Source organism: Amphibalanus amphitrite, unplaced genomic scaffold, assembly GCF_019059575.1.
Source record: "Amphibalanus amphitrite isolate SeventyFive unplaced genomic scaffold, NRLGWU_Aamphi_draft 000209F_arrow, whole genome shotgun sequence".
NCBI lineage: Eukaryota > Metazoa > Arthropoda > Thecostraca > Balanomorpha > Balanidae > Amphibalanus > Amphibalanus amphitrite.
This window is the reverse complement of record NW_024881704.1, coordinates 493,437-519,130: the sequence shown is the minus strand read 5'-3', so window position 1 is coordinate 519,130 and position 25,694 is coordinate 493,437. Positions and strand designations below refer to the sequence as shown.

Sequence of the window (25,694 nt, the reverse complement as noted above, 5' to 3'; positions counted from 1 at the left end):
TGATAAGAAGTGGTGTGAACCTATCGTCATTCTGATTGTGAAGGAGGTGATATGGTAATTGGAATGTGAGGAGTGTTCATATCAAGACGATTTGCACACCGGAAAAACCTGACGCAAGTGTCTGAAATGTAGTATAGAACTGCATCGTGGAGGCCTGTTTTACGTAGATCATAGCGTCACATATTGCATGTGTTGCCACCCCTGTATTGCGCAGATTGCAAATGTCGTGACAATTCTATTTTCCTCCCGGGAATGCTTCTAAAAACCTCGGCCTTTTCCGAATCTCCCCCCTTGCAGAACAGCTTCGTTTTCTCATCGATACTGCATGCGTCTTATATAAGCCGGTCGTAATTTATTTACGTCGGTATGAGTGGGTGTGCGTGGGCGTTTAAAGCCGGCCGGCTTCTCGTCTGTCTGAGCCTGATCCGATTACCATGGGATGGCCCGCTGGGGAGACATGTTGGCCGCGACTGACGGGCGGCTGACGGCGCCGGCGGCTCGGTTCGAGTGCTGCGCGGTGGGCTGGGTGAGTGGCAGAGTACGGAAGGGCCGGGAACACTTCCGCGACCGGTTAGGCTGGCCCGAAGATAGATACGAGGGGGCGTTCAAAAAGTTCTCGGCCCGACCATGAAGGAGCAGAGATACGACGTCGACTTATTAGACCAAAAATGTTCATTTAGTCAAATAACCAGCGTTAAGACAAAAATATTTCGCGCAGCGCTTCGCGAGAGGCCCCTGGGTCTCCATAGCCAAGTGGGTTTTGGACGCATCTGGCACGTCCAAGACGGCTGCTTTTGTCTCCTTGTTGTCAGCGAAGTTGCCACTGCTAAGCAATTTCCTTATGTTGGGGAAGAGGTGGCAACCTGAGGGTGCAAGGTACGGAGAAAAAAGTGGCTGTGACAATAACTCGAAGCCACAGCTCACTGCTTTGCTGATCGTCACCCTGCTCATGTGTGCTGGTGCGTGGTCCTGGATCAGGCGCACACTTTTAGTCAGCTTCCCTAGTCTCTCCTTGATAGCTGCTGCTCGCTACTGTTATCAAAGGGAGGTGTAGTATTCATTATTAATTGTGCGCCCCTGTTTTAGAAAGTTGACGAGCAGAGCCCCGCCAGCATCCCAAAATGCAACCACTGTCACCTTGCCGTCTGACTTAAACACGTCGCACACATTTGGTGGCCTTTACTCAGTGTGCTTCCACTTGTGCAACTCGGTCACGCCCTTAGGGTCAACGTGTGGCACCCACAATCCCTCCACGGTAACAAGTATTTCGATGAACTCTTTTCGATCTTCGATATAGGGGCCAAAATTTTCGCGTTACGCCTCCTTTCGAGTTTGCCTTTCCTCTGGAGTCAGCAAACGGGGGATGCATCTTGCAGAGATCTTAAACATATTAATACGCTGTCGAAGAATGGCTTTGGGGAACCTGATAGACACCACCGATTCTGCTGCGTTGTTCCAGACCAGAACATTTGTCATTTTTCAAAAAGAAGTGCTTATTTTTCATATTTTCTTGAGACAATGCTGTTGATGGCTGGCCACTGCGGGGGTGACCATTAATGATCTGTTGACCAAAATTGAACAGAGATGCCCACTTTTTGACGCTACTGTAAGAAAGACAAACCTCAACATGTGTTGGCACTAGCTTTTCGTGAATAACGTTTGGTGCATTTTTCTGCAATACATGAACCAAATCACTGTTCTCTTCTGGGCGTCGCCCATTCTGACCGGGAATGGCAAACTATGTTACGATTAATTAGCAGCCTGAACCAATCACAGGGCAGATTGGTTAATGGCTACGTAAGTGGACTTCCCAATAACACACAATTGAACACACCGCGTTGCAGGCCGAAATTCCAACTCCTTCATGGTTGGGCCGGGAACTTTTTGAACGCCCCTCGTACATGAATAGAGTCACGGATGGACGACGGCAGATGACGGCAACCGGCGGTTGACGTACGCATGATGAGTGAATATAATAGGGAATGGCCAAAGACTGCGTAGTTAGGACATATAGGTCGTGCAGTGTGCTGACTGCATTATTCATGGATTGCATATTAGTCGGTATTCTGGTACTCTCATACCAGAGCTGTGATGTGAGCTCGTTGTCATGCTTGAATGTTTTTGGTAGCGATCATTTGTCATTGTTTTTTCACAATCTTTCGGTAACGCTTGCGTTTTGCGCGTCAGAATTTAGGTCAAGATGTCAGTCATACACTCACATTTGCTCGGCACTGCTTCCAAAACGGACAACCGTTCACTGCTCTCATAACTCGCTCTGTCTTCCCGCTATCGACCAGGAAAGGAGCCACAGTGATTCGGTTAGGACTGGCCCTCAGCTGGAAGACGCTCTTACACCCACTGAGACCCCACGCGCCTCCTGGAACCACCTAATTCCAAGGCGGATGTCTGTGCCTCTGCGCATGGTGCAGACTGTTTCAGTCAGTACTTGTATCGCGTGTGCTCTATTCTGTGGCGTCCCAGTGGCCCGAGTCGTCTCTAGTTGCTTGTATAGCCTGTCGCACAGGACAATTTGTCATCGTCGTTAGTGTTAAGTGCCTATAGCAGTCTGTAATGGAATGCTTCAACATGATGCTGACGACAAAAAAATGACGGACTATGTAATAATTAGCGACGCGAAAGGAGTCTCGGAGCTGCGGTCCTCGGAATTTCGGCTGGTATGTGTCCGGCTGGGTTTGCGGCAGCTCATTTGTAATTCAAAGCCGACTGCTCGAGGTCGTGTGGCTGTTGCCACGCGACGTTCTCTAAGGCTGGTTTATGTGTACGCCTTGTTGTGCCGTCCGTCAGACATGCATCGCAACGTAATTAATGATGTCTTCACGAAGTTTCTTGTAGACTTTGTATTTCGTCGGATGCTTTTGCTGGCGCGTGCGATAACTGGGTGTATGGCTGCGTGCGATAATTTGGTGTATGGCCGCGTGCGGCTACTGGGTGTATGGCCGCGTGCAATAACTAGGTGTCCCACTGCGTGCTATTACTGGGTGTCCGACCGCGTGCAATGACTGAGTGTCCGCGTGTCTGGCCGTGTATCGGTCGACGTTTGACCACGCACGCCGCGGCTCGATGTCCTCCGTGTGTGACGCCTCGCCTCTCTCTGCCAGATGGGATCCGTTAACAAAGCGATGCCCGAAGAGATGCTGCGGGTGAGTGCACCGTCGTTTGCCGTTTGCCGTTTGCCGTTTGCCGTGCTGTGGCTGTGAGCGGGTCAAAAGGCGATAGGGAAACTTGCTGCCAAATCTCTAAACCGCACTGTTCGATGGCGAAACACTGCGTTTGTCAGAAGTTCTCGAGGATCGCATCTCCGAGGCTATCGCAGAAAATGTCTGCGTGTTTCTATAGCTGATGTGGATCTGAGAGCAAGTTTGGCGTCTTCCTTTTCGCCTGTTTAGTTGCGAGTAGTGCAGACCTTTGATGGCGCATGCCGTTAGATAGTCAGTCGCTTGGTGTCCGCGCCTCTATTGTGTGTGCTCTGTCTATGCACGTTAATAATTTTCACTTCCGCTTCTTCATTTTTATTTTATCATTTTATGACAATCATCTCAACGCAACTGGTCTGATTGTTTTGATTTTGTTTTGCATGCATTTTTGCTACTTCGATGTATCATGTTGCATTCCTATAACTACCTACTCATTTTCCAAACGTCTTTCGTTATTTTAATTGAGACTGCTGTAGTCTATTTGCATGTGTGTGGCTCTTCTACCTTCTTTGTGCGCATTTGAGATGTGTGAATATTTTTCCTAGTCGTTTGTGACTTTGCCGTTGCTTTACCAACAGGCATGTTGTTTTATAACCACCAAACACATGTGTTTTTATTTATTGCAGTGTCATGTGTGAACACGCATGGATAACATGATGTGTGTTCTCTGTTGTTTTTCATTTGCCAGTTATGTTTGATTCGTTATTTATCTGTGGCAAGTTGTTTATCGCTGTTGCATGGGTCCCTTATCTGAAAATGGCATGCGGAATGGAATTAGGTGTGTTCTATAATGTGTCATAAGACCGCAGTGGGCGGCCTCTTTTTGGCGCTTGTCGAGTGTGGGTGATATGCCAGGTATATTTTAACCCGCGCACCGACGGGGGTCTGCGCCAACTTAGTACCGACGGGGGGGGGGGGGGGCGGATGACCGCCCCCCCCCCTGAGATCTCGAGAACGAAGCAAGATAGCGACAAGCGGTAAACGGCATCGGATACGCACGGACAAGGTCTACAATTTTTACAAAGGTCATTTTCAGGTCAGGTCAAAGATGACGTCACAGGGGTCGAAAAAGTCAAAATGGCGGCGCTAGATATGGAAAGGGTTTTTCTCGAATAACTTTCGAAGTAGTCAAGATAGGAACAAACTAAGGGCATCATCGTGATCCTCTCGTCAATCCGCATCGAATGATATATATGTTGACCTCGAAAGGTCAAGGTCAAAGGTTGACCTCAGGTCACGTGACCTCGAGGTCATCATGTATATCATTCGATGCGTCTTGACGAGCTGAACACAATGAGACCATCCGCGCGGCTGTATCTTGTTCCTGTAAGGAGTTATTGGCAAAAAACCTTTGGTGACCTTTGATGACGTCACATGACCTTACAGCTGCCCAACAGCAAAACAGACCTCAAGGTAGTGAAGGTTGATCGTATGTGAAGTCATGTATGGTATATGGGGCCATTCCGACCCGTTTTAGTGGTAAAAACAGGGAGTTGATTTTTCCCCCATTGACTTATAATGGGGAGGTCGCGAAATTGACCTGACCTTAGGTCACCGACATCAAAATTCCGAGATATACAAATTGTAGCTACTAATGACCTAATAACATCCTGCGACTTTCAAAGGCCTCCGACATCTACTGTAGCTCTGGCACGGTGACAAAGTTGCAAAAAAGTGACTTGAGGTTGGGTCATTCAAAGTGACCTGGTGACCTGACCTTCAAAGTTAGGAGGTTCAAACTTGCACACCATGTGTAAAATTGATGAGGTAATAGTCATACCAAATTTCGCGGCGCTACGCGCCGCGGTTTTCCCGCTATCCGCGAAAAACCTCAGGGGGGGGGGGGCGGATATCCGCCCCCCCCCCGTCGGTGCGCGGGTTAAGACATGCTCAAGACGTGGAGCTGGCGACAGCTTCCTGTTGTAAATAGCATCTGTGGCCATTTACACTGAATTACTGTGAAGGTCGCCTAGCGGTTCATTCTCATTCCTCAGACTCCCGGTGAATTAGCAGTAGGCTATGTCTTATGATTTAGCTTAGTCCAGTACACTTCAGGCGCATAATTACATCGTTATGACAAACTGAAGTGAAAATTAACGTTTCAACTAGTCAACAATTTATGCTGATTAGTGTGCCGCTAATTTAGCACAACTCGCCCAGTGGCAATAAGGACGCAAATCATCCAAACGACCTTCGCTTATTACATTCTTCCTGGGTCTGAATGCATGATACCTTTCTTCCCTAGCGTTTTATTAAAAGCATATAATGAAAATTGTTTGTATTGGAATTAGGACGTTCTACTTTTCCTGAATATTTACGACTTATTGCCAAGGTTAGGCTCGGTTCGTAATGGCAAGTTTATACTTTATTTTTCTCTTATATTGCAATTACATCTCTGGCAAACATTACATAACATCGCGTACAAATACGTGCTTGCTACATGCTGCTCGTATTCAATTAATATTACTGAGTGCTGCTGTAAGCTCCCCTTTTAGGCCTGGTGCTATTTTTGCTTCTCTTATATAATTAAACACTTCGCGTTTTGCTTCACTTCAAACACTTGTAAGGTAAGAAAAACAAGTGTCCGCTATTTTTAACGGTAGCTAGGCTACGTTGTGTCGCGCATACGTAATTTTCTTTTCTTAGTGCTGACGTGGTTCTGAGCTGGAGGTAATTGCTTATTTAGAAAGGCTATAGGTAGCAGCCAGCTATCCAAGTTTTCCTTACATAAGGTTTTTTTTCAACACGCTTCATAAAGTGCACCCTCCCACGGGGCTTCGTGCGTCACACATTTGACAAGTTTTGTGGCTCGGCTAAAAGCACCACTAGGCGCAGCGCTACACTCGTGTATTTCTGTTCGCCCTATTGTTCAGAACTTTCTGCCTACACACTTTTTTATTACTGTAACGCTCACGTGAACACATTACACGGTATTACATAGCTGTGGCTGCACAATCAGAATCATATCACTCGATGTGACGTGAGAGGGCAAAATGGACACAATGTGACGTCCGAGACACAACAAACGTGGCACGCTAGTCGGGCTACATTTATGACGCCAGTCTGGTAGTCGAGGAAAGTTGAATTACACCTAGGCGGCTGAATGGAAACGTGTTTAAAGACGCTCGCCTTTCCTTTCGTGCTTGTTTGGAACATCTGTTCGATGGTAAGTAACCATCGAACGTGCTTGTTCGGCATGAGTTCGATGGTAAGTAACGAATATTGGAAGCAAGCATATAAGAGGGCGGAGGAAGGTGAGAAAGGATTTTCCTGTTTCCTGAGAAGCGATGTCTATACAACACGCAAAAATACGATTATTTTTCTGTAGAGTGCACCCTTAAAGGTTGCATGCACATTCTTCTATGTATGTGCATTCTTCAATGTACAACGTACTTCTACATTGATGACCGTTTTGTCTAACCACACTTGATTGCGATGTCAGGAAATTACTGACTATTTTCACGCCCCCGATAGGCATCATCGCACCTGGTACCGCTGCAAATGTACCGCTGCACATTTGGGTCACTCGTAAAGACCCATCACCATCACAGCCAATGGCAGATAATGACGGGTGAACCAGCCAATGAGGCGTGGCCGGCGGAAAGCCGTAGTTGAACAAACCAGAAGTGATTTGTCCGACAAACCACATTGTTGCACCGCGGCTCTATTGCCGGGTGGATTTAGCACACTCGGTGATGTGTAGCTACGAGCGGTTTGTGTTTCCCGAGGTTATATTTCAGCCGGCGCTAAACGTTCGTTGGGCTCATGCCTGACGCCTCCGTGATCTAGACACTCTGTTGGCTGAGTAAAGGCCGATCGCCCACTGGTGGCAGTTCCTGCTCCTGGAACCACCCGCCACAGTGGGGTCACGACAGGGGAAAAACAAAGAAGAAAAGAAAAGAAAATTGTTGAGACCATGACCGATGGTCCGTCCCCTTCGCTGGCTCGTCTCTGACTGTCCTATATCCCGCGCTCCCCTCGTGCCTCCCGCCCCAGCCCGCCCGCTCCGCTTATCTCTCTCCCTCCCACCCTCCCTCCCTCTCCCTCGCTCTCTCCGGCATCTGTCTGCCCTCGCCCAACGCCTCTTAGCCGGGGGGCCGCTAAGTTGCCATTGGGCTCATGCCTGACGCCTCCGTGATCTAGACACTCTGTTGGCTGAGTAAAGGCCGATCGCCCACTGGTGGCAGTTCCTGCTCCTGGAACCACCCGCCAAACCCCGCCAAACGGAGCGACCACGCAATAGGCCACGTAGCTAATTGTACGCTCCTAAGAGCTTCCACAGCCACTCGTAGTGTTCCCTAGAGGTCGGGACCGGAACCATCCGGAGCGGTCTGCCCCCAAGGGCAGGAACCCGAGAGCTGGTCCAGCCCACTGTAAGCTCCCAAGAGCTCACAGCCACTCGCCATGCTCCCTTGGGGAGCTCGCGACAGGAAAACCCCCGTAGCAGTCTGCCCCCGGGGCAAGGAACTCCCAAGCTTAACCAGCCAACTGCAAGTTCCCAATTGAGCCCCCACGGCCACCTATCATACTCCCTTGAGCTGCGCCAGGAAACGCCCGTAGCGGTCTGCCCCGAGGGCATTAAGCTCCCAAGAGCTCGCGCAGTCAAGTGGAGAGCTCCCGAGAGCTGCCACGGCCACCCGTCATGTTCCCTAGCTCGCGCAGGGGAAAAACACCCGAAGCGGCCTGTCCTTGAAGGCAGGAAGCCCCCGAGAGCTTGTTTAGCCAACTTTAAGCTCCCAAGAGCTCTCGCAAATCGCAGCCATCCGTGATGCTCTCTGGCGCTCCCTAGAGCTCGTGGCATGAAACATACGTAGCGGTCTGCCCCCCCCCCCCCCCAGGGCAAGATGCTCTCAAGAGCTCGGAGCTCGCACTGCCCACTGTAAGCTCCCAAGAGCTCTCGTCAGTAACCCTAGAGCAATAAGCTCCCGAGAGCTCGCACGGGTACCCGTCATGCTCAATAGAGCTCCCGATGTGAACACTCTTAGCGGTCTGCCCCCAGCGGCAAGAGGCTCCTAAGAGCTCGCACACCCAACTGTAAGCTCCCAGGAGCTCTCGACACTAGCCCCATAGAGGCTTCCCCCGAGGGCAATAAGCTCCCAAGAGCTCGCACGGCCATCCGTCGGCTCCCAAGAGCTCTCGACAGTTACACCCGTATCCGTCTGCTCCCAAGGACAATAGGCTCCTGCCGGCTCGAGCAGTCGCTTGGCTCCTAAAGCTTCCAACAGTAGCGCCTAAGCGGCCTGCCCCCAAGAGCAATAGCTCTGAAGAGTTTGCGCAGCCACCCGTCCGGCTCCAACGAGCTCTAGACATTGTCACCCAAGCGGTCTGCCCCCAAGGGCAAGAAGCTCTCGCGAGCTCGCGCCGCCATCCTTCAGGCTCCCAATAGCTCTCTACAGTAGCACCCATAGCGGTCTGCCCCCAAGGGCAATGAGCTCCCGAGAGCTCGCACAGTAACCCCTCAAGCTTCCTGGAGGTCGCGACAGAAACAATCGTAGCAGCTAGCCCCCAGGGCAAGAAGCTCCAAATAGCTCGCCCGGCCACCGGTCAGGCTCTCAAGAACTATCGACAACAGTGGCCTTGGCGGTCTGCACCAAAGGCAGTAGTACCCAATAGCTCGCGCAGCTCCCTTCGTCAGGCTCCCAGGAGCTCTCGACATCAGCGCCCGTAACGGTATGTCCCAGGGCAAGAGCACCCAAAAACTCGCACAGTCACCTGACAGCCCCCAAGAGCTCTCGACAGTAGAGTCACTAACGGTGTGCCCCCAAGGGCAATAAGCTCCCAAGAGCTGGCAAAGTCCCCTCGTCAGACTCCCAAGAGCTTCGACTGTAGCGTCCCTAACGGTGTGCCCCCAAGGGCCATAAGCTCCCCAGAGCTCGCACCGTCAACTATGATCTTCCAAGAACTCGCAAGCCCCCGTCATTCTCCCCCAGGCTCCCGACAGTAGCATCCACGCGGTCTGCCCCCAGGGGCAATAAGCTCCCCAGAGCTTGCACAGCCCCAAGTTACAGTACAGCCCCAACGCCCGCACCGGTCAGATGACCGTATGGGTCGCCGGCAGATACAGATAGTCGGACGGGTCGCTCTGGCGCGTCCACACATCCGGAGCTCACACCCGCCGCGGCCCGCGGCCCGGTTGTGAAACGAAAAAAATTGCTGGCACGCAGCCCGCCGAAAAAGGCAGCGCGTTACGCCCTCCTCGTCGACCCAGTGCCGGTCCCCGCGCCGCCGCGACACGACGAACCGTCGCACACTGCCCGCGGATGGCCGAGCCGTTCGCGCCTACCCCCCCCCCCCTGCGAGTGACGAGGGAGGGGGGTGGCGAGCGCCCCCGTGTGTGCCGCCGCGCCACTCGAGCCGGCCAAGCGCCCGCCCTGTCACCGCGCCCTCCCCCTCCCCCCACCAGGGATGGGGGCGCGCAGCTGGGCGGACGCCGCCCCGTGGCGCATCCTCCAATCCAATAATTAGACCGGCAACCGCGCGTTGGCCGCGCGGTGGACCTTCGGCCCCCCATCGCGTGCCCCTCCCCGCGCCGGGCGGTCGCGGCGCGGCGGGCGCGGACACGCGGCGGACAGAGAGAACAGGGCGAACAGCAAACATCGGGTAAGATAACCGGACCTCTTACTCCCGCCCAAGGCGAAAAGCACACACATCTGGGAAGAGAACCGGGCCGCTCCCGGCTACCAAGTACGGCCTTGGGTGTCGCTCCTTGAGGGTCAGGCGCGGCGGCGTCCGGCGAGCACCAGGGGGCTCCCGACAGTGCCGCACCCAGTGGCTGCGCCTAAGGGCAATAAGCTTCTGAGAGCTCGTAGGGCTGCTGTCGGTCCCAAAGGCAAAGCTCCCAAGAGCTCGTACAGCCTCGGCCGCCCCAAGGGCAATAAGCTCCCAAAAGCTCGTACAGCTACCGTCGCCCCAAGGGGAGCAAGCTCGCCCCAAGGACAGTAAGCTCCCAAGAGCTCATACAGCCATCGTCGCCACTAGGTGCAATAAGCTCCCAAGAGCTCGTACCGCCTCAGTCGCCCCCAAGGGCAATAGGGCTACCGTCACCCCCCCCCCCCAAGGGCAGCAAGCGCTAAGCTACCAAGAACACGTACAGCTACCGCCGCCCCCAAGGGCAGGAAGCTCTCCCCAAGGGCAATAAGCTCCCAAGAGCTCGTACAGCCATCGTCGCCCCAAGGCCAAAGCTCCCAAGACCTTGCGCAGCCATCGTCACCCCAAGGGCAAAGCTCACATGAGCTCGTACAGCGACCGTCGCCCCCAAGGGCAGCAAGCTCGCTCCCAGGCAATAAGCTCCCAAGAGCTCGAACGGCCGTCGTCGCCCTCAAAGGCAAGCTTCAAGAGCTCGGACGTGTGCTGAAGCCTTCGAGGGCAGGCAGCAAGCTCGCCTTCCAAGGGCAATAAGCTTCCAAGAGCTCATACAGCCATCCATCGTCGCCCCCAAGGGCAGTGAGCTCCTTAGAGCTCATAGGCTACTGTCGCCTTCGAGGGCAGCAAGCTCGCCCCTAAGAGCAAAAAGCTCCTAACAGCCCGTACAGCCAACGTCGCCCCCATGGGCAAGAAGCTCCCAAGAGCTACCGTCGCCCCCCCCCCCCAGGGGCAGCAAGCTCGCCCCCAAGGGCGATGAGCTCCCAAGCGCTCGTGCAGCCATCGTCACCCGAAGGGAAATAAGCTCCCAAGAGCTCGTAAGCTACTGTCGCCTCAAGGGTAGAAAGCCCGCCCCCAAGGAAAAAATAAGCTCCCAAGAGCTCGTACAGCCATCGTCGCCCCCAAGGGCAATAAGCACCCAAAGGCTCGTACGGTTACCGTCGACCCCAAGGCAAAAAGCTCCCAAGAGCTTGTACAACCATCGTCGCCCCCAAGGGCAAAGCTCTCAAGAGCTTGTATAGCCTCAGTCGCCCCCAAGGGCAATAAGCTCCCAAGAGCTTGTACAGCCATCGTCGCCCCCAAGGGCAATAAGCTCCCAAGAGCTCGTACGGCTACCGTCGCTCCCCAGGGCAGCAAGCTCGTCGCCCCCAAGGGCAATAAGCACCCAAAGGCTTGTACGGTTACCTTCGCCCCCAAGGGCAATAAGCTCCCAAGAGCTTGTACAACCATCGTCGCCTCAAGGGCAAAGCTCCCAAGAGCTTGTACAGCCTCAGTCGCCCCCAAGGGCAATAAGCTCCCAATAGCTTGTACAGCCATCGTCGCCCCCAAGGGCAATAAGCTCCCAAGAGCACGTACGGCTACCGTCGCCCCCCAGGGCAGCAAGCTCGCCCCCAAGAGGAATAAGCTCCCAAGAGCCCGTACAACCATCGTCGCCCCCAAGGGCAAGCTCCCAAGAGCCCGTGCAGCCTCAGTCGCCCCCCACGAGCAAAGCTCCCGAGAGCTCGTACAGCCTCAGTCGCCCCCCACGAGCAAAGCTCCCGAGAGCTCGTACAGCCTCAGTCGCCCCAAGGACAGTAAGCTCCCAGGAGCTTGTACGGCCGTCGTCGCCCCCAAGGGCAATAAGCTCCCAAGAGCTCGTACAACCATCGTCGCCCCCAAGGGCAAAGCTCCCAAGAGCCCGTGCAGCCACAGTCGCCCACAAGGCAATAAGCTCCCCAAGAGCTTGTACTACCATCGTCGCCCCCCACGGGCAATTAGCTCCCAAGAGCCTGTGCAGCCTCAGTCGCCCCCAAGGGCAATAAGCTCCTCAGGAGCTTGTACAGCCATCGTCGCCCCAAAGACAATTAACTCCCGAGGGCTGTAACAGCTACCGTCGCCCCCAAGGGGCCGCAAGCTCGCCCCCAAGGGCAATAAACTCGAGAGCTAGGACAGCTACTGTCGCCGTTAAGGGCAAGAAACTCCCAAGAGCTCCCACGGCCGCCCATCAGACCCGCGATAGTGGCGCCCGTAGCGGTCTGCCACCCTCCCCCCCCCCCCCCGGTCATCCCGCGGCGCTGCCCGGTCGCCACCGGCGCTCTGCTCCTTCAGCGCACCCTGCCGAAGCTTGTCTAAGCTCGTTCTTATCAACCAGGAAGCAGGGATAGAAGAAATAGCGCTTCTCGTCCCCCGAGCAAGTGATTGTTCAAGCTGTGCAAGCCAGTGTAACCTTTGTCCAACCATCTCCCGAAATGAGCATAGACAAATCGGAATGCCGAAGGTCCAATCCCAGGTGACACCACTAATCGGTCCGCGGCGTCGCATTGTATTCTGCCAACAACCAGCGACCCGCACCACTCGGTCAAGCTGACCCTCGACCGCTCACGCGGCTGCTCCTCGCCCGGCAAAGGCGGTCAAGCCACGCAAAGACGAGGGCACGTCAAAGCCCGCGTGGTCCGGAACAGCGACAGCCGATAGGTAGCCGTGGTGTGCCTGCGAACCGACGGCGCGCCGCTGCGCGCGCTTTAGGTCTGTAAAAAAACTCAATAGACAACATCTGGGACCACCACGATCACCCCGTTCCGGAAGGGTCACGCCCCCTCGACTCTCCCTCAACACCATGTTCCTTTCTCCTTGGCCCTGTCCCACTGCCCGTCCCATGACTCCAGCGGACATTCACCCATGCCCCAGCTGTGAGCCATGCGGCCGGGCGCCGCCATACGACACCGTGACCGATAAGGCCGGGCTGTTTACTTTATTGGGTCTCCGCTGCCCGGTCCGCCGCGCCGCGGCGCCGGCGGGCCCGTGGACCGCGCGGACAAAGGGAGGGCCATTCCCGGTTTTGAGCGGCATTTCACTCGATGCTGCTACCACGCTGCTATCGCATTTTGCGAGCTGAAGTCACACATGTGACGACATTTTGGCAGGGTTGGAGATACGGATGTACGGATGTCATGGAAACCCAATTAGCACGTGATAGCGCACGCTGGCAGCGGCCGTAAACAGGGCCCTGGCCCGGCGCCTAGATCTGGCTGCGTGCGGCGTGCTTCGATGACGTCACCCACCCGGCTCCGCTCGCTCAGCCGGCGCGCAGGGGTTAAGCGCCGCTGCACCGTGCAGCGCGCAGCGATACCAGGGTGCAGGTGGTCACGGGCCAAACCTGATATCAGCCCTGAAAATGTCACTCGAGGTCACCAAGTCACTGACCGCGTTCGCCCCCAAGGGTAGGTACCGCAATGCACCCACCAGCCCCCAAAGGCTTCAAAGACCAACCAGCAGGCCCTCAGCCGCTGCCACACTCCATATGCACAGGGACGTCTGACCCCGTCCCGCTCCCCCGCCGCAGTCGGCAGTCGCGCTGGCAGCCAGTCACCGGACTGTGACAACGGGAGACCAGGCAGGCGCTAACCCACAGTCTGGGTCCTCACGGAGCGCTCCCACGACCACAGCTGCCGCCGTGGCGCGCTTCAAGCGTCAAAAAGCTCTTGACGAAGCAACACAACACCATCCATATTAGACAGCGCGTGACTCCGCAATGACGCAAGTCGCGCGAATATGTCTACCCGCTGATTATACATCGACAGCTGACAGCCATGACAATAAGCTCCCAAGAGCTGGAAAGTAGCGCCCTCGCGGTCTGCCCACAAAAGCATCCCTGCTATCGAGAGCGCAGGTGACTGCGCCCGTCAAGCTGTCGCAGCACCCGGCCAGTTACACAACAGCGAGCTCGGCCCTTCGCTTACCTGTAGTCAGTGGCATCTACTGACAAACCTCGCGTCATGAGTCGTCACAGGCGGTTGATTCTCTGCCTCCCAGCTCCTGCGCTGCGCTGAATCGCAAGGCACCGCCCCTCTGATACCATGCCACCACTCCCTCTTTCACCGTCACTATTCATAGCCTCTCTGTCACTCTGTCACTCCGAGTGTCACACAATGAGAGAAGCCAAGAAAATTGTTGAGACCATGACCGATGGTCCGTCCCCTTCGCTGGCTCGTCTCTGACTGTCCTATATCCCGCGCTCCCCTCGTGCCTCCCGCCCCAGCCCGCCCGCTCCGCTTATCTCTCTCCCTCCCACCCTCCCTCCCTCTCCCTCGCTCTCTCCGGCATCTGTCTGCCCTCGCCCAACGCCTCTTAGCCGGGGGGCCGCTAAGTTGCCAGTGTTAGGAGCTGCGGCTCGGGTGTCCGACACAGGTATACGAATCTACTATACGTCATCACTCATCCTTGAAAACGTGTCCGTGATAACGTGTGTGAAAATGAACCATACCCATCACTGCCAGTCTAGCCGTGGGTGATCATAGTCAAAATACGTGTGATCCTAGTAGGCTATCATGTTTTGATGTGGTTTTACACGATGGTACTTTTCAGCATTTGTAACACATTCTTACACATTAGACGGCCAAAGCCTATCCCACCGTGGGTGCATAGGCGGCGGAACGGGGGGGGGGGGGGGGTAACGTGCCCCCTTGCTTTTGGCATTTTAACATTAGCCCTATGGGCGTTGCGTGGAAAGAATGGGACCAAAAGTCGGCGGTGCCCCCCCCCCCCTTAATTGAAGATGTTCCGCCGCTACTGCGTGGGTGCACTCTTCGCAACGTTCTAATTGTAGCCCCACGCGACGTTGTTGACCTCAAGCATGTGTCGGTGTTGACAAGTTTTTTTCGGAACCTCTACGCTTATTTTTTATGGATCTCCTCAGCTGCCTGCTGGCCTCATGCCCTGGTCGCCGCTTTGAGACAAGATCTGCGGAATATTTTGTGTCTCACCGTTTTTGCAAAAAGGTACCTTCCGTTTGTGTTAATCTAAATTGGTTTCGTCATGAAGAATGAACACTCATCGAAAAAGTCCCGAACCACAAGACCTGTTTGAGATTGAATGCCTAACGAAGATCATGACTTGCACATCCCGCCGCTAGCAGGCGCGCGCTCTCTCGGCTGCAGGGGGCCATATCGTTAACAAACGTGTACTCTGTGACCCCCGTGTCACATCCAGGCGTCACTGTGACCGCTGCCAGCCGGCTGGTGGCCGCTGCTGACGTCACGCCGGTCACCCTCCCTGCTGTCCGTCACTGGCTGTCAGGGAGGGCACATCCCGCGAGGGGCGAGGGTCCGTCTGTCACTGCTGTCAGGGAGGGACTGCATCCCGCCAGGGGCGAGGGCCTGTCACTGGCTGTCAGGGAGGGCACATCCCGCGAGCGGTGAGGGTCCGTCTGTCACTGGCTGTCAGGGGAAGGTGACAGGTCCCGCTAGCCTATGGTCTGTGCATATGTATTATGTAACTGGAAGTGTCAGATAAGGACTGCATCCCACCATACCAAGGTCCCGCTCATATGCCGTTGGCAGTGTCAGAGCTTGTCTGGTTCGTTACCATGCAATCACTTCCACAGGCCGAATACCTTCCTGAAGTTGCTTCTCTTCTCAAACCCCGTCAGCGACGTGGCCGGAATCCATTCACCCTCCATGTCGGGACACCGTGCCGCATACTCCCCATCCGCTGAGATGGCCTCCAGAGGTGTGCCCATGTCGACCTGGGACCGCCTCGCTAGGTCCGCCGGTAACCCGTGCCTTCCGGATCCGACCAGTCCTGTCCGGTTTGGGTAGTGGTGGCGGCGTGGGGTGGACGGGAGGAAACGTGACGTGCTACACTGGCGACACCGGTAAATGGCGTCGGAAACGGACAGAATTGCTGATGAAACTTTCAACTGTGTCCGTTGTCCGGATGTAGAGCACTGAACAGTCGCGAGGATATGCCCAAGGACATAGGGCGACAGCTCATGCCACAGTTCTTCGTCAATTTAGGCTGAGGTGAGCACATCCAAACCTGCTGTGTGCCATAGGCGGCGGAACGGGGAGGGCACCGGGGCACCGTGCCCCCCTTTGATTTTGGCATTTTAACATTAGCCCTATGGGTGTTGCATGGAAAGAATGGAACCAAAAGTCGGCAGTGCCCCCCCCTTAATTGAAGGTGTTCCGCCGCTACTGCCGTGTGCCACCATTTCGTTTGTCGCCCCTCTGGGCGCTCTGGCTCCCGTTGGGCTGTGGCTCCCGTTGGCCGCGGTCCACGGCCGGTCCTCAGTGATGTCGCACTGACGTCACCAGGGATCAGATTTGTCGGCCTCGGCCGGCGCCAAAGCTGACCGCGGCAGGGCGGCAGTGGTGGCCGTGGCTAAACATCGCGCTGAAGCAGATTCTTCCAGCTCTTACCGACTCTAGCATGCCCTCCCCGGGCCTCCCTGGCCTTCTCCGTCTCCCTAGCCATATCCGGCCCTTTCTGGGCCCTCCATGGCCTTCATTCCAGGCCTTCTCTGACTCTCCCTTGCCCTCCACGAGCCCACGGAAGCACGCCTGATATCAGAGCCTATCGCCCAGAGACGTGGCAGCAGCAGCTAGCAGTGGGGGAGGCGGAAGTTTCGGTTTCAGTTACTGCTAGATCGGCGCCATGGCTGTTTTCTGTGGCATCATCTGCGATTGAGTGTTGTTGTTTGTGATAGTGGTATCCATAACGATGGGTCTATCGGAGCCGGGTTCAGGCATCGGTAATATCCTGTTGTTTTGTGGTATCTTGGTGGTAGGATAGGCCGCGCCGCGCGGCATGCACTGCCAGCGTCATTGTTCGGGGAGGTGCATCTCATGAGTAGTTTGACACCAGCTGGCAGCGATGTCAGCTTCCGCCTGGCGTCAGCACATGGGTGCAGCTTGGAAGGCGCTCCAGGGAGGTGATGCTGGCTGTGTCTGACAAGGGGAATATGCTGAGATCAGCACGACGGTTTGTGTTGATTCGTAATTTTGGGTTGTTTGGTCTCCTCTCGATGATCCAGCTTCATGATTCCTTCGTTGCAAATCAAGAGAACAAGATCGCATGAAGCCGCATGAACGGGCACCGCCATGCGCATGAAGATCGCATGGCGGTACCCGTTTTGCATTTCTTTTGTAGCCTTTATGTTGCCAATGTTTCAGCTTTATATCGAAGTATATCGAAATCTTAGATTGTGACTGATCGCAAAAAGTGAACCTGAATTTACGATAGCGTTATAAACAATTGGCGTAGCTTATTCCCGGTTTTATCTGGTTCTTTCTCCGCGCATTTGTTCTCTGGGAACTGCATTGTGCTCTGCTGATGCAATACTGCCAAATGCCAGTACGGGCGTGAAATGTCACGTTAGTCATTGTCTCGTCACTCAGACACGGCGAAACCTAACGGCGTTCGAATGAGAACAAACCAGAGGGCATTTTTACTAAATCCCTCTCTCACGACTTGGCCTATATTTTTGGAGTGTCTACTTCTCGTTGCATGGCTGTGCCGCAGACTGGTACGGCACAGCTGGCAATGGCCGTTTCCAAAGTATCGACAGTCTTATTAACTCTTTCTTAACCGGTCGCTCGTATTCTGTCCGGTGGATCATGCTAGCCGTGTTGCTATCTGTATTGATAATTTTCCATATTTCTTTCGAAGGATTCATTTGTCCGTTTTCCGCCACGTTTCGGTTCGCGCGTTACCCCCCGTTCACTCTGGCATCCTCTCCACGAGTGATCGCGTTGTCGTCAGCAGTGTGCATCAGTCAGCAGTGTGTAGATTATGGGGCTGGCGACATATCCCCTGCCGCCGCCCCCGCCCCCGCAGTAACCCCTGGGTCTCGTCAGCTGCCGCTGTGACCCGGAGCGAGCACAGTTGCACCACCATGTGACCTTTGTCCGATTCATATGCCGACCTCCACCTCCTGTTCGATCCTGTAACGGAACTGGTGTCGGCCGCTGGCGGCGCGCCCGGCAGAGGTCGACCCGGCCAGACCGTGTCTGTGTCCGCTGAATGGCGAAGGTAACTCTACCGCTCCATGTTTTGGCAGTGTCGGCCGTGTCAAAACCTACACGGTGCCGAGAACCAGGGCTTTCCCATTCGACACCCGTGCTGCGTTTGACCCTGGCGTCCTATCAGCGGCCCTTCGGAGGGAGGGAGGGGGAGAGGGGGTGTCCGCGGATCATGGGTATTTCCTGCCGGGCGGCCGGGAGAGGTTTCTGGCCCAGAGCCCGCCGATGACGCCATCCGACGCCGCCGCCGTCATCGACGCCGCTGTCGGCAGCAGCCGCGCTGAGCCGGTGGAGTCAGCGGCTGTGGTATCAGCGCTCAGCGTTAGCGCTCAGCACCAGCGCTCAGCGACGGAAGTTGTGGGAGGTCTGCCCAACGTCTCTCTTCAATCATCACTGCTCAGTAGCTGGGCTGCTCTGTTCCCGCACTATTGTCCTTTCCGTTAGCATGTCGACTCTATGCTTAGATGAAGTTTCAGGTCACATTGGTATCCTCCGCTTGCTGTATCTGCGATTGTGGAAAGAAAAACTATCTCCTAAGTCCCAGCTCCATGCGCTGACTTTGATTACGAGTTCATCTCCATCCAACCGCCAGCAGGACCCGAGCTGAGACAACTGCAGAGCTGCTATGGCCAACCTCATGTGGCTGGGTCGCTCAGTGGCTGCACCGCGCCGTCCTCATCTGGCCGGGTCTCACAGTGGCAGCTCTCCTCATCTGGCCGGGTCTCACAGTGGCAGCTGTCCTCATCTGGCCGGGTCGCTCAGTGGCAGCTCTCCTGATCTGGCTGGGTCGCTCAATGGCAGCTCTCCTGATCTGGCTGGGTCGCTCAATGGCAGCTCTCCTGATCTGGCCGGGTCGCTCAGTGGCAGCTCTCCTGATCTGGCTGGGTCGCTCAGTGGCAGCTCTCCTGATCTGGCCGGGTCGCTCAGTGGCAGCTCTCCTTGTCTCACTGGGTCGCCCAATGGCAGCTCTCCTGATCTGGCTGGGTCGCTCAGTGGCTGAAGCTCTACCTCATCTGGCCAGGTCGCCGTCCCTCAGACGGTCGCCGGTCGATGGCCGTTATTGAGTACCGTCGGACGGCCGCGACTCACATCGACGTTCGATGCGTCGACGCCGGCTCGCCTCTATGCCCTGTGGAGGTCAGGTCTTGGGAGAACCTGCGAGAGAACCCCTGTGCGCTGACGAGTCCTGAGCCTGGCGGGCTGCGACTGAAGCGACTGCCTCCGCAGGAAGGATTTCTACGCTGATTTGGACATCAAAGGTGCCTATTTTCGCTCATTGGCGTTCGCCAATGAGCTGAAAATGTGAGTTGGATAAGGCTACGTTCTGTGTTCAGTGCGTTTCTTTCCGTAAGGTATCGTTCTTGATGTATGCTGCCTTTTCAATATTGTGCTTTACTCAGATCTATGGAATCATTTACGATTATCATAGTCAAATCGCTGCCTATTCAGGAAGTCACTCCAACTGCATGTTTACCTACTCGGGATACTGCAGTGCCCGCGTCGAATACTGTCAAGTCGATGGGCTTCCCAGCTTGCCGTCAAAACTCGGGCTTCTCGGTTTGCTGTCAAAGTTCGCCAGCTGTCACAGCTCCTGATGACCACCAGCGACACCACCAGGTTGTCGGTCCAGTCGAGCGCCTGGTCGGCCACTTCCTTCCTGGCCGACAGGTGGTTGCTGGTGGCCTCTTAAAGCAGGCCGCATCGCCGTCTTACGCCCGCTTTGCTTCGCATCATGATTCGTGCACGTGTGCCGATATGCTGAACTGCAGCTGGATATCCGATATCGTAGTCCAGGGTTCGGCCGGCTCCTCCAGCCATCATGGCCGCACGATTCTGACGTGTTTCTGACAAACATTGGCGATGTTGAGCGCGTCTGACAGGTGAACCTCTGTGTGGCAGGCCTGGCCGCGGTCCAGGGCGGCTCGAACTGACCAGAAGGCCTGGCTGCCCTCACAGGACATGTCACCGCTAGCCGATCGTGGGTGGGGCTCAGAGTAAAAAATGGCGTCCATCCGTCTGGTTGTGTTTTTCCCTTGGTCTCATTTAATTGCAAATCTTTTTCAGGTTATTTATGTCAGTAAATGGCCTTGTGACAGCTGGATTCAGCTGATACCTATCCCGGAACGTCGGGAGCTAATTCTGTCTAAGTTTTGCCTTCGATTGGGTGTATTCTCAGCCCTTTCTCTGGAGTATTTCTGTCCGTTTGCTCGCCTTCTTGCCTGCCCGTGCGTGGCGGTGCGTCATCACCGGGACCATGACGTCTGCTGCTTCCATTTGGAGAGTGAAGGATGCTAAGGGATCCTGTCCGCTGACGCTATTCCGGTCACTCGGTATATTTGTTGCATTCGCTCGATATGTTGCCAGCAGTGGTCAGATGTTTTTGCTATGCGTTCCATCTTAGGAGCAGATAACCATCCATTTGTGTAATGTGTTTGAAGGTAAGCCTGTTATTTATAGCAGCATCGCTCTTGTCGAGCTGTAAAGCGGTGCAGCTGTTTTTATTAATATGATGTTGCTAGAATCTCTCAATGTTAAAAAAAGCCATATGGTCTAGGAGACTGACCTCTTTCCACAGTCATTGTTGCGTTATACTGCTGCGCTTTGGGATTAGTGCGAAACCCGCTCGGCATAGTCTTCTCTCAATCCCTTCTGGTTTGGGTATCGCGCTGCGTTCCTCGCATGTCTTTCCTCCAACACCGCCTTGATCCTACCCTATATGTTTACTGTGTGTACGCCCTTCCTGTCACCGCCACTCTGGTCTGTGGCCGCCTGCTTTCCGTGTCACAGCACCGTGTACTGAGCGCTTGGCCTATTCTGTAGCCGTTGTGCTCTGTACCGCAGCTCGTACGATACCGTTCCGGCGGCCACCGGGTCTGCCCAGCGCGGAACAGCAGCACCATTCCGATCCCGGTGCCGCCGCCCTGGCCCTGTGTACTGTGTAGACGGCCGCAGTCGGGACACGTCTTGTGGGAAACGGGAGGCGTACTCTGCTGAGACGTATTCGGGGCAGTCTGGGAGCCGCGTACGGCGAGGGAGGGAACCCGTCGCGCCAGACGCGGCCAGATGCGTACGCCGGCCTTCGAAGTCCGAGACTGGTCACCTAACCGGGCTATCATTTTTAGAACCGCATGTAGTTATGCGCTACCAACTGCCAGGTATGATTATATGTCAGAAATGTGTCGAACGCTAGTAGCATGGCTGCCACTCGATCATGTTGTCATTTTCATTGGCTGGCTAATTTTGGTAAGTCGTGAGACATACGTTTGCAAACCTCTGAAACATGCGCACCAGCCGTTTTCGTGCGTTCGCGCAGCAGAGTGGAATGCGTTCAGGGCTATTGCGCTATCGCAGTTTTGCACACTTTGCACCGCTGACAAGGTCACGCTGCGTGTCGGCCGCTGGGGTCAACGCACGCACTCGGCCCTGTCCTGAGCGGCCGGTCACGAGGGCTCCACCGACAGGGCTGGACCGAACAGCTGCTCCGAGAGGCAGCTGCTGGGGGAGCTTCTTCAATTGATAGAATTGATAGAGCGCGCTCTATTGATAGAGCATGCACGCCAGCTGGAATGAAGGTTATTCTGAAAAAGGCTGGAACTGGGATGAAAGTCTCTCAACGCGTGCGCTTATGGAGATCCAGATAGTTCCCGGTAGTTTCATGCTTATACTGTCTGCATTCTTTTGTGTAAATTATTTACACATTTCCATGTTAAATGGTGCGCTCGCATATTGCATGCCTTATACTTGGAGCAAATAACATGCTGTGTCCGTTACCAATAGATGCTTTTTGTTTACCGCAAAGCAAGCGGTGCCCAAGCAGCATGCCCGTATTTGTAGATATCATTTGTCAAGCGCCATCTGGTCTTGTCCACATCCATTTTGAAGGTTCCTCCGCATGTCACGAACATGTAAGCTAAGCATTCAGACATAATTCATCCCAAATAGCGGTACAAACCGGTCGTATTATTCACATAACAACGCTGCCGTCGACTACATAATAACGCAACGGGCACCATTTTCCTACAGCCCACGCTTACCGAGTACGAACGCGGATGTTGGGGTTGGCTGGCATCAGGCTTAATATACTAGACTGCTTACCAGAACTACATTACCGAAGCACGGCTTTGTGTCACATTAGCTTTCGCGAGATTACCTTGGTAGTCTTCAGCGAGATTACTTCGCTGGTCTTCAAGGAACGGCGACTCGCGCGCCGGGTGTGGGCGCCTCCGCTGTGACTGTTCGCGCTCCTGCCATGTTGTCCAGTTCCGCTGAACGCTGCCCATGCCGCCGGGCTATTGCGATGTGCCGCTGCTCTCGGAGCAGTGAGATTACGTGCTGTCCGCCCAGACCAGCAGCTGGGGTGGACGCTCATATGCGACGTTTCTCGGAGGCGCATCTCGCCGCTCTGAAGCGCGTGGTGGTCGGCCTGGCAACAGTGCCAGCTTAGTGAGCGCCTGTCAGCTCACCTCGGCGCCACCTGTGCTGACCGGCTCAGCGAGTTCGGGGTGCGGTGGGTGGCCTCCGGCTACTGTCTCCGGCTCCGGCTAATGTAGCTCGCTTGGAAATGTTTAACCGAGTAGGGGCGCTGTATGGAGCTCAGTGTAGGTGCTTTCAGTTGAGGGCGGGGTAGGGCCGAGTGGGGTAGGTAAATTTATCGTCTTGATTACATTTTCCGGACCACAATGTTTGCCATTTGGCTATTCCGCGCGGCCATTTATGAGTTAGATTGGCTCCATAACCCTCGCTATCCCTGTGTATTCAACTAGTCTCGTTTACCCTATCACTCTTATCGATGCTTTGATTAAACGCTATCTTGTGTTACCTTTCATACCGGCCGCTCAGAACAGCCATGTCATCGTAAAGCGAACCAAAATTACATGAAAAACCAGCCTCTCTCCTTTTCCTCTACTGTCTTCACGCTCTCCTTTTATTAGATATGACGAGTTATTCATGCAAATTCAAGTTAATGACTTCCCCACTTGCTCACTACAGCGCCTGAAGTATAGGGTGTCATGCGTGCGGACATGTTAACGCCACATGCCAGTCAGCTCTGCTGGTCTGCGCAGTTTGGTCATTTGGGTGCCGGCCCCCACAGCCACACCAGCGGCGAAGGTCACTTCTGTCAGCTCCATTTAAGCCCCCAAACTAAATGTCATGTCAGTGTTTTTATTTCTTTTCTTTTTATCGTACAGCTGGACAAGACTAAGCTCTTGTGGATGGATAAATGTGTGTGTAAGGCTTCTTTCTATTGCATTCGTCCGTCCTGGGGAATATTTACACATATTCCTTTCATTATATCCCTCCCGTATCGGCACACTGATTGGTGGACGCATGTCAGCAATGTCGGTGATGCGAGGCATGTTTCGGACCAGCTAGCGGGACGTTGACCGGGGCTGATTTGAGGTTTGCCAACCGGATCGCTAGCGACACCACTTTGAAGCTGAGGTGCCTCTGCAATAGCAGCAGCGGTGATCGACTCTGATAGAAAGACTGTAGCGAGAGACTGTGGAAACTAGGAAGACTGCAGCGTATTTGCGCCACAGTTTTCTTGGCTAGAGTAGTAGATTACTGTACTTCTTGCGCTACAGTTACGGAAGCGGTAGCAGTTGTTGGCTGTGTCTGTTGTGTTACAGTTGCTAACCATCTCTGTTGTGCTACATCAGTTACTAACCGTCTGTGTCGCGTTTCAGTTGCGGCAGCAGCAGGAGCTGCAGCAGCGGTTTCTGGTGGAGCAGTTCCAGGCGCAGCAGCAGCAGCTGACGGAACAGCACGAAAAGCAGCTGCAGCAGCACATCAAGGTGAGCTGACGACCAACAGCAGCAGCAGCACCGCGTGGCGCGCGCTGCTGCTGGCGTACTGGGGACTGCGGTGTGCTGCGGCACTGAACAGCCAACATAAAACGATACATCAAGGACGATATTTCGGTATGATTGAAATGCATATGTATCTTTGCAATGATACGCGCTCAAGCATTTATGCTATTTATGTCCATGCTTTCGGTGATGCAAGTCCTCTTGCAACATCTCAATTAGAAGTTGTATCGTCCTTTCGCGGTACCTTGTTTGGGCAGTGTTTTTCTTATAAATGGTCACCAATAATGGCAGTCATATGAAATCATAATGACAATCATTCAGTCATAATGAAATCACCGCTCTTTATGTATTTATAAGTATGAGCTCTTCAAGGACTCTCAGTTTCTGAGCAATCGTATCGCGACCACCTGACTACCAAAGCGCACTTTTTCTGAAATAGATCGTGTGCTGCCCATTCCGCGGCTGACCGCAAATAAGGCCACGCTACCCACTATCAAAGTTAACAGATCATACGCTGCTGTCTGGCCCGTGGTACAGTATCAATCAGCTGTGGATCGGGTGTGGTCACTAAAAGTCCGGCGTGAGGGCTTCGGAATGGCTGTCACGCCGCTGCGAGGTGGCGTGCGCCGGGTTAACCAAATTGGGCGAGTGCGGTAATATGACGTGTAATTTAGGACGGCTGGAGGCTGAGTTAAAATTTGTGACGTTTTTGGAAAGCTTTTTGTTGTCAAGCAGTGCTGCCAAGTCCGGCTGCCTTCCCTCACTGAATCTGCTTCTTAGTGGCAAATGCCTTTTTACGGATTCTTCTGTTCTAGGTCGCATCAGGGCTTCGCCCTTGACTTATAAGTATTTCCTTGAAAAATGGGCGCGTTGTCTCGCTAATTGATTTCCTAGATGTCTGTATGTGTTATTTTTAAGCATTCACAAAGTTTCTAGGCTGCCTTTTACAACTCCGACATTTATTTCACTTTTGTCTTTTGATTCCCTGACGTATCCGGCCAACATTGCCGTATTTCTGAATACGATTTACCATCAAAAGTTAAACATACCATTTGTAATGTATAGTGACGAACGATTTGTTCAGGCTCCGCTCTTTTACTCTGTGAATCCTTATCGTATGCAGTGTGTATCTTATGCCGATAGTAGGTATGTATTATGCTTCTTTGAGCTTGCCTTTGTGTTACTAGGAATGCATTTGGTTGCATACAATTTTGGGTCACCTGTGTTTACAGTTCTGTTATGAAGTGAACGCCCCGTTAAGTACCCCTTCATCTTTGTTAAGCAGTGTTGTTTTCCGTAATTTTGTATTGCTTTGTGTCTGCGAGGTCCATTTGATGGCTGGCTGTGCGCCAGGCTCACCATGAGTTCATTTATAACGGGCGCCCAGTTTCCGAAGCCTTCAGCCGCCGGGGCCGGGGCCGTTGGTCTGTCCAGTACATGTGTATTTTGGCCTTGTGCCGTAGGTCCGTGTCTAGTTCTTGCCGTATGCAGTGTTGAGAGACGGGAGAGCTCGAAAAGTGACCGATACCCGACAACTGGTGCTCCCATTCTCGTGAATCGTTTGAATTTATGCTCCGAAAAGAAAACACTTAACAATTAATTATCGCAACTCGACGTTACTCTCTCCTGAGAAATCCAGAAGACTTTGCTCTAGTGTCCTCGAGTAGTATGTGTTTTTCGTTGCATGGATTCAAACGCCCCCGACGATTGGACGCATGCAGTGGTCGTGGTTGGTCCGTCGGTCCGTCGGTCCGTCGGTCCGTCGGTCCGTTGGACCGGACCGGATGTGGCCCTGTCGGGACCATCTCAGCTGCAGCGGCGCTCGCGCTTGTGTGTGTGCTCTCTCCAGCATGTTTGGTGGCAGCAGGTGCAGCTGCAGCAGCAGCTGCTGGCGGCGCAGTACCACGAGCGCGCCGAGGACCGGCTGCCCGACGAGCCCATGCTTGACAAGGTCTGTGCGACAGTGTTCTAAAATTGGATTTTGGTTGGGTGTGACGATGATGACCAAAAAATCTAGGATGAGAAAA

At 54.2% G+C, this 25,694-nt stretch overlaps 1 protein-coding gene across 22 annotated transcripts in view; it reads left to right on the top strand.

Moving 5' to 3' along the window:
* The window catches only part of LOC122385128 (histone deacetylase 4-like), a 123,779-nt gene that overhangs the window by 37,677 nt on the left and 60,408 nt on the right, over positions 1–25,694 (top strand). For 8 of the 22 annotated variants that reach the window (XM_043373139.1, XM_043373140.1, XM_043373137.1 and 5 more), the window contains 3 exons: positions 3,120–3,161; positions 23,545–23,652; positions 25,517–25,618. The exons of 1 other annotated variant lie outside the window; for it this stretch is intronic. In XM_043373139.1, coding sequence (XP_043229074.1) covers positions 3,120–3,161; positions 23,545–23,652; positions 25,517–25,618 — 252 coding nt within the window. The remainder of the gene's footprint in view (positions 1–3,119; positions 3,162–23,544; positions 23,653–25,516; positions 25,619–25,694) is intronic. 13 more of the 22 variants (XM_043373146.1, XM_043373141.1, XM_043373161.1 and 10 more) reach the window with 3 other exon arrangements.